Source organism: Neocloeon triangulifer, unplaced genomic scaffold (genome assembly GCF_031216515.1).
Source record: "Neocloeon triangulifer isolate White Clay Creek 2 clone unplaced genomic scaffold, ASM3121651v1 ptg000014l, whole genome shotgun sequence".
NCBI classification, from domain to species: domain Eukaryota; kingdom Metazoa; phylum Arthropoda; class Insecta; order Ephemeroptera; family Baetidae; genus Neocloeon; species Neocloeon triangulifer.
Window position 1 is genome coordinate 5,507,585 of NW_026775556.1, and position 8,161 is coordinate 5,515,745.

Genomic DNA, 8,161 nt, shown 5'->3' on the forward strand with positions numbered 1-8,161 from the left:
GCAATAGCTTACACGCCGTTGTTTCTTCCTCTCACATTTTACTCTCTCTCTCTCACTCGCTTCTCCACAAGAAAAAGACAGAAAAGAAGAAAGAAGGCTGTCTTTAAACTAAAATTTTTCTTGTGATATGAGAAAATGCAATATTTTCTGCTAAAAATGGGCGGTTTTATTAATTTTGAGAAATTAAAATTCTTCCAAAAATTTATCTTAGAAAATTATTAGATTTTGTCCAGATCTTATTAATTTTATTACCGCTCCTGACTCATGATCAATTATTATTATAAAATTTTAATGCAGGATATTTAAGGTTTTTTCTATTTAGAGAAAACAAAATTGAATCACTTGATTATTAACTAACTTTTCAGTGGCTTTTCACAAAAAATACTTTAATTTTCAAGAAACTTTTCGTAAAAAATATATACGAACATACTACTGTGCCATTTTTTTCAATAGATTTTTAACGCTTTTTCTATTTTCCTTCAGAAAGCACATACCGAGAAAAAACTGACTTTTTTCAATTCAAGCATCAAAGAAGAATAATTGCTCAATGATTGTGAATCTACTGAAAAACTTACAAAAAAAAGTAACAAGTTTAATACGAATTCATTTTCGTTTGACATGCCTTTTTGCCGATTTTAAAGGCCTTTCAAGTGCACATGCTAATCCGATTCAGCAATGATGAATCCCATCCAGGCTTGATGGCAAAGAGAGAGTTATTCACAGTAGCAGCAGGTATGCCCCTGGAGAGAGAGACCATTATGCACGCGTGAGAACTCATTAAAGCGCGATCATTTCAACGGTACACGTACAATATTATCGAGAGCGCATAAATTCAGCCACGCGTGGTATATCAGCAAAAAACGACGCCGGCATTCAGAACCCGCCCGCCAGTCGTAAAAATGACGCGTGTGACTCCGATATTTTTTTCATATCTTTTTAATGGCAACGGTATAACTGCGAGCATGACGAAGCCAGTTGGAAAAAAGGGAAACACTTGTGATAAGCGATAAAAAAAAACTCTATATTATCATGTTTGAATTTGAATTTTTTTATTTTAATGAGACATCATGTTGACTTTATTATGAATTTTAACATTTAGATGCACACTAATTGTAAGTGAATTCATTGGACAGCATCACAACAAGAAAAGAAATTTACTAATACATAATTATTTACAGACTAATGTTGTGAATGTAGGAAAAATATTGTATATAATTTCATAAAAAATATGTGGCATATTTGTTCAAAAATAAATTATATTTAATATTATTCACCATAACAAAAATGTAATGAAATTTCTAATAATAATAAAAAAAATATTTATCTTCAAAGGTTTAAAATGTAATAAAATTTTAATTAAAATATCTTAGTACCTTTATCAATAGAAAGTTGGCGATAAAAATTGTAATACCGTTCAAAATCTTTGCTTGAGATGAAATAGCAAATAAAAAGAGCGAATAGGTTTTGCAAAGATTGTCCATTCTCTGAATGTTGCTGGACCGACGTCTGGCAAATCCGTTCTTTCCAGCATGCAAAAACGTAATGGTGGTGCATGAAAATTGCTTGCGTCGCCACTTTCGCCAGATTACCGGCGGCAGTGGAACGAACGGTCCAGATCATCCATCAGCGCATCTTTCCGCGGTTACGGCTCATGTCACTTTTTGCTCGCGACTTCTTTTACTTTTACGAGAAAATGCAAAATTTCCATACGGTCATCAAACAAATGGAGACTTTTTAAGTTCTTTCCGGGTACTAAAATTTGTTTTTAACTTTTTGCCCGATATCAAGTTTTTGGGCACGCAACGTTGCATTCGACTCTAGATGAATGAACCGCCTTCTCTTCGTTATTTCTCCACCTGTCGCGTGCTTCATTTCTCTCTCGCGCGCCCACTAACGATATTAATTGAGCAGATTTGTAGGTGGCCCAGCAGCCAGCGTGCTGAATTTTTCACCTTGCACGCTCTCGCCTCACGAATTAACAGCAGTCGGTCGACTCGACTTGTTGCTTGCTTGACCACCCTGCCTAATTTGAATATTTATGCTGTTGTGGGCGGCAGCTGACGGCCACTTGGTTGTTTTGTAAAATTATATGCAACAAGGCATTCGAAATGAAAAAAATACGTGACGATAATTTGTTTGATCAGTCATTAAAAAATTAAACAATTATTAGAGTACAAAAGTAGAAAAATTACCATAGTCATATTAAAGTAAGATTCCTGAGAAAACTCTCATTTTAATAGTTTCATTGAAATCTTTAAAGATAACAACATGAAGTTTCATGAATAGATGTCATTTATGTTACCCTGGGAAATATGTATATTTATTTTATTTTTGAAAGAGGAGGTTAGGGCAAATTTCTTTCGTGTGACCCAAATAATCCCAACAAATAATTCAGTTCAGAAAAAAGTGAGTGAAAAAAAAAATTTGACTTTTGGCACTGGAAAAAATACATAAAGGTAAATTCAGCAAAAAGACCTTTAGTTTTGCTCCAAAAGTTGCGAACTCCCTATTTTAAAAAGGGTTAAAGGGAATATTGCATTTTTGTTAAAAATGAAACAGTAAAATTTCAAGTAATATATTCAAATTTATCTTTTCTTGAAATTGGTTAGAGTCAGTTAGAGTTCATTGAAAATTGGCAAAATTTCAATAAAATATTTCAACGAAAGGCCATCTAAATTAAATGTTGCTATATTTTTAAAACTGATTTAAAAAAATGGAAGACAAAAAATTTTAGTTTTGTCTAAATATAAGTTTGTTTTATTTTACGAAAAATAACGTTGGAATCGAAAATAAATTTAGCTAACATATTTTAAAATTAAGGATTTTATTTAAAAAAATATGGATGATTTTCACAGCCGCTCTTCTTAAAAAAATTATTTGCACTCGCTTCGTTGTTTTGATATCCAGTTTCACTTTCTCTGTGTATTATTTCAATTATTTCAGTGAAAATTGCCTTGCTGCTTTTGTTCAGCGGCTGTTAATTAAGCGTTTGTATTTAATTTGTCGGAAAACTGACAATGAGAGGTTGAACACACGGTCGGACTTGAATGCCCGGCCGGGCGAGCACATTCACGCTCTTTGTAATTCAAACCGAAACGCAACTTGTTCGTTTGATCAAAGTGAAAGCAGCCCATTCAAATGAGCGCGCGCGTCAACGTACGACCATGATTACCGTTTCAATTTACCAATTTCACCTTGATCAGAAATCCATAGCCGAAATTTACGGCGCGTAATCAACCGGTTTGAATTATTCATGAAGTCGGCCCGAAACAACGAAATAATAATAATTCGTCAGCAGGGAAAATAAAAACGTACCAGGGTCCCGACACAAAAGCGGTCCCTCTGGTCCCGGCGAAATCAATGAGGAAATTAAGAATACAGCGATGTCATGATTACAAGGCTCAATAAAAATCTCGTAAAAACCCTTGGGACGCTTGCCAACAAGATGCTCTTTCTTTCTCGCTCTCCCAATTCCGAAAGGGAAAAGGATACCCTCTTGAACAGCAAGGTCAAACTTCTCTCTCCTGATTTTCATATCAGCAAAAAATCAGTTGATCGAACTGTTTGTTCGGCGCACATCAAACATTCATCTAAACTCAATCAAGCGACTACCCCCATCGATCGCTCACCCCTGGCTGCAGGGATCTGCCAGAGACGTGTCACCTGATTGGATGTAGCGCCCTACTTTGACGCAAAATAGCACCTAGTTAATTTTGCGCGCTCCGGCTAGTTTCACGCTACGCAATTTGCACCGGAATAATTATGTTGCGGTTCAGTGAAATGATTGTAAGTAATTATAAGGGTGGTTCAAATTGATGCCTATAGTTAGCCGTCAGGGATAATGGCTTGGTTAAAGGGTTGGCACAATAAGCAATTATTTTGACCGTTAGCTTTATTGATTTGATATATTATTGTACATACTTTTAAATACTATGAAATTCCATGAAGATATGGATTATTTGATAGACTACCGGATTCTTCTTAACATCGCTATTCATTAACTATTGAACTTCATTTATTTCCCTGCTTTTGGTTCATTTTTTTATATAATTATAATTTTAAACCAGAATTATTATTACAGCATATGAAACGTAATTAAAATATTGAGTTAGCAATAAATAGATAAAACACTTCCTTGACACATAGTAAGTTGGATCATTTATTAAAACTGATTAAAACATTAGTGATTTCACATTAACATTTTGCATATAAAATTACGGATTTTATTAAAAAAAATATGGATGATTTTCGCGTCTTTAGAAAATTTAGGAAATGGTTGCGTCTTTAGGAAATTAATTCTTATTTTATTATATAATATTTATTAATAAAAAACCACAGACTTTGACTAAAACCATTAAAGCCTTTCAAAGAGCAAAGAGCAAAAGATTCATTTTCACAGTAAAGTCTTCTTTTTATCAATATTGCCAATATTGTTTACACGCTCTTCCAGAGATGTATTCAAAAGTATCATTCAGGAAAAATAATTAAGAAGTCTGCTTGTTTATTTGTTTTTTTTTCTGGCAAACATTTATTGAGTAGCGTGTTTCTGTTTGCGCAATTTTTGCCTTCAAAAGAGGTTCACAAAAATTATTGTTTTTTAATTTACAAATGACGACCACGCTCTTTTGAGTTGCTTCTTTCTCTCTCCAAAAGAATATGTATTATGATAATGAAGAATGAACACATTTTTCTTTTCTGGTAGATTTTATAAACCGGTCGGTTAATTTTTAAAATTGTTTACTATTTTTAAATCCAATGAGTTACTATTGTTGTTGTTGATGTTTATTTTTTTATTTGTGGGCGCATTTCATTTTTTATTTTTCCGCTGCAGAAAACGTTTCTTGTGGATAATGAGGAAAATTGATGCATTATATTAAATTTCCCAGCGTAAAAAGTCATTGTTGGGAAAGTCCACTTCTTTCGCTGTGTAAAAGTAGTTTGGGCGACGGTCCAAAAACTAAAACCCAATGCTACGTTTTGCACGCTCATAAAATCAATACGAGAGGACAAACAGTGACAATTCTTTTAACTGCAAAGCAAAAAAATGTTGAGAGAAGGAAGGAAATAAAGAAGAAGACCTGCAGAGAAGCCAAAATATAAATCCTCTGAAGACGCGGGGGAGTGAAAAAAGTAGATGGAAAGAAGAAAAATGTTCACTTCAACTTCATAAGTCAACATTCAATATCAATGCTCTACAATTATAAGTGCGAATACGTCGATTTACATGTTGGAAATTTGAATTCATCACAAAATTTACTAAATTTTAGCCAACATTTGAGAGATAAAAATGTGTGTATTGTAATTTAGACAATCTGGGCCTTTTATAAAAATTTATAAAAATCTGGAGAGAAAACATATTTACGATTTTGAGACTGCTTTTTAATGAAAGAATATCAATGATTTAATTTTAACAAGTAGATAATTAAATTAAAAACAGGACCAAAATATTATAAATAATTAAATTTGTTCAAGGTTTGGAGAGTAATAAAAACTTTTTAAGCTTTGGTCAAAAAGTTTGATTTTTTGACGCAGACGTATAAAATAAATTCAACATAAAAATTGATGAAAAATGCATATGTCATGCTTAAATTGAACTTTGGCAAAATATCCTTGCCAAGGCAAACAGCAGTAAAAAGAAAATCGTGACTCACCTAAGACTCGCTACCGGCGGCGTCGCGTACGGCACTCCGAGAAAGGCCTCGACCTCCCTGGGGGCTTTGGCCCGGGTCGTGAGCGTAATGACGCCTCGCAAGTGTCCGTAGCGGGTGCGAACGAGTCTGGTGCTGTAGCGGCCGCCGCCCGGCGCCGCGACGCCGTCGTCGGCGCCGCCTCCACCGGCCCCCGACACCGTGAGGGCGCCCACCACGAGGAGGAGGCCGAGCGCCGCCTGAAACCCTTCCACTCGCATCCTCTAAGACTCATCGCCCTCCAGCATTAAGTGCGTGAAAATTATTGCGAACTTTATTACTCCGGCTGCAAAAATCTTCCTCGGACCGTAAACATCTCCCTGCAGCGTGTTCTTATTATTATTAGGCCGTAATAATAAACAAGTCCGTCTTTGGTGCAATATAACGTCCGGTTAGTAGGTTGTAAAAAAACGGAGCTGCTTTTTCTTCTTCAAACAATTTGTCCTCCTCGCTGGGAAATATTAAAAGAGCAGAAGGGGTTGGTTGAGGCGCGAAGGGTCATGAACTCCAACATGGCGCCATTATGCTGCATTTTGCCCGCGTGGTTTTCCTCTCCAGACAGACCGATCTCTGCTTCCTCTTTTCTAAATGGCGTCTGTTCAATTTTGCATCGGGTCGGCGAGGGTGGCTGCGGCAGCGGCGGCGGCGTCCTCCTTTTTGTCTGCGGCGCGAGAGGTGTTTACGAACACCTGGGGACACATAACTCTAAACGCGGCGGCTGAATTTTTTAACAAGTGGCACTGCTACTTGGAAGGAGTTTGTGTTTGTGTGTCACTGTGTGCACCTAGTCCACCACGCTCCAGTTAGCCGCAAAGCAAAAACGGCGGCTGCACCACCAACGGCAGGCACATGACCCCAACGGTGCTGCGATCTCGACTGCGCCGCTCGGCTCGCGCGCCAGCCAGGCAGCCCTCGATGTGCCTGCGCCGCTCTCGCAGCATCTGCGCTGCTGCTGCTGCTGCTGCTATGCCGTAGCAGGAAGTGCAGATTTCATCCCTACAAAGAGAGGCCTGTACGCACCACCCGACCGACCGCGCCTACTTCTTTCTTTTCCCTCCTAATTCCGCGCTCTTTTTCCTTTTTCCTGTCTCTCCCTCTCTGGCAGCTATTTTTCCGCTGTGACGTTTTGCCACCCACTTTTCTCCATGCCTAAATGTCACGCAGTTTAAACTTTATCGCCGGCAGACTAGAGAGACAGAGGTCTCTCTTTTCCTCGACAAAATCAGCCATTCGTCATCACGACGCAATCATGCTCGCCAACAGTTTTTTGCTCGTCGAGTTGGTGGACACGTGGGTCTGGTGGAGAACAGTGCAAAATAATTTTATATATGAAAATTTACTTTTTTTATTTAAATAGAAGCGTGTTTTTTATTTAATTTAGAGCTGATTTTTGCTTTCTGGAAACCTTCTTCAAACGTCTGAATATTCTAAAAATTAAATTGATATAGTCAAGGTTTTGTGTTGCAGAATTAAAAACTCATAATTGCTAGTAAAAAAATAAAATGTTAGCATTTTAATAAGGTTATGTGTTACTTTGTAATACAAAATGCCAAAAAAATGACATGTATGAAGAAGTTAAAGCCTTTTACAATACTTCAACATATACGCACCTTTTCCTTGCATTAGTAGCAAAATGATTAAAATCTTCTTCATTAAAAAAAATCGACTTTTTCCTATCGGTTAAATAATTCAAAAGAGGCAAAATGCGTGATCAACAAAATGATTATGTCAGGTACGTTTAAAAACAGAAAGAAAAAAATTTCTCATTAAAAATCAATGTCTGCGAAGTTTGCCAACAGAAATCGCATTGAATATTATAATATTTCCCTCATTTCATTGGTACTTGCTGCTGAAAAATTATTTGTTTTAATTTGTCTACATACTGTCGTCCATTTCTTATTTTCCCGATGATTGTGAAAATAAAAATTAATTTTCATTTAATGTATTTATCTAGATCTATAATGAATGCTTTATGCTGTATATAACAGGTTGAAAGTTAAACATCATGCCATTAATTAATTACGATTTTATTGGAATATAATTTTAATTAATTTGAACTTATAACTAATTTGTGTTTACCTCATTCCTATTGACAATATGCATCATTAATATTCGGAAACCAACTTGTAAATTTCAACAGACCTTGCGTATTTATTCCGTTGCTTATTACGAGTTTCATAATGAATATTAATGAGCTACCGCCTCTCTCGCTCCTCGAGCCAAAAGCCGCAAGTCTGCTGATTGCCTCGCTTTCTCTCTCACTTGTAATACAGCAATTGGAGTAAATTTCGCTGCGTGACACCGTGGCAGGGGAGCTCGAAGGCGGATTACACGGAGAAATAGTGCGCACGCGGCGCGAGGTGCACACACATACGTCAAACTGTATTTCTCATATAGGGGCAAAAATATTTCAACGGGCTGAAGACGTACGTGGTAGACACTTATGGAGCACACCATAAATCTTGCCAACGAGG

General features: G+C 36.6%; 1 protein-coding gene across 1 annotated transcript in view; it reads right to left on the reverse strand.

Moving 5' to 3' along the window:
- LOC132199959 (neuroligin-1-like) overlaps nucleotides 1–6,553 on the reverse strand; it is a 41,167-nt gene extending 34,614 nt beyond the window's left edge. The window contains exon 1 of the mRNA XM_059625087.1: nucleotides 5,652–6,553. Coding sequence (XP_059481070.1) covers nucleotides 5,652–5,908 — 257 coding nt within the window. The 5' untranslated portion in view covers nucleotides 5,909–6,553. The remainder of the gene's footprint in view (nucleotides 1–5,651) is intronic.
- Nucleotides 6,554–8,161: the final 1,608 nt, after the last annotated feature.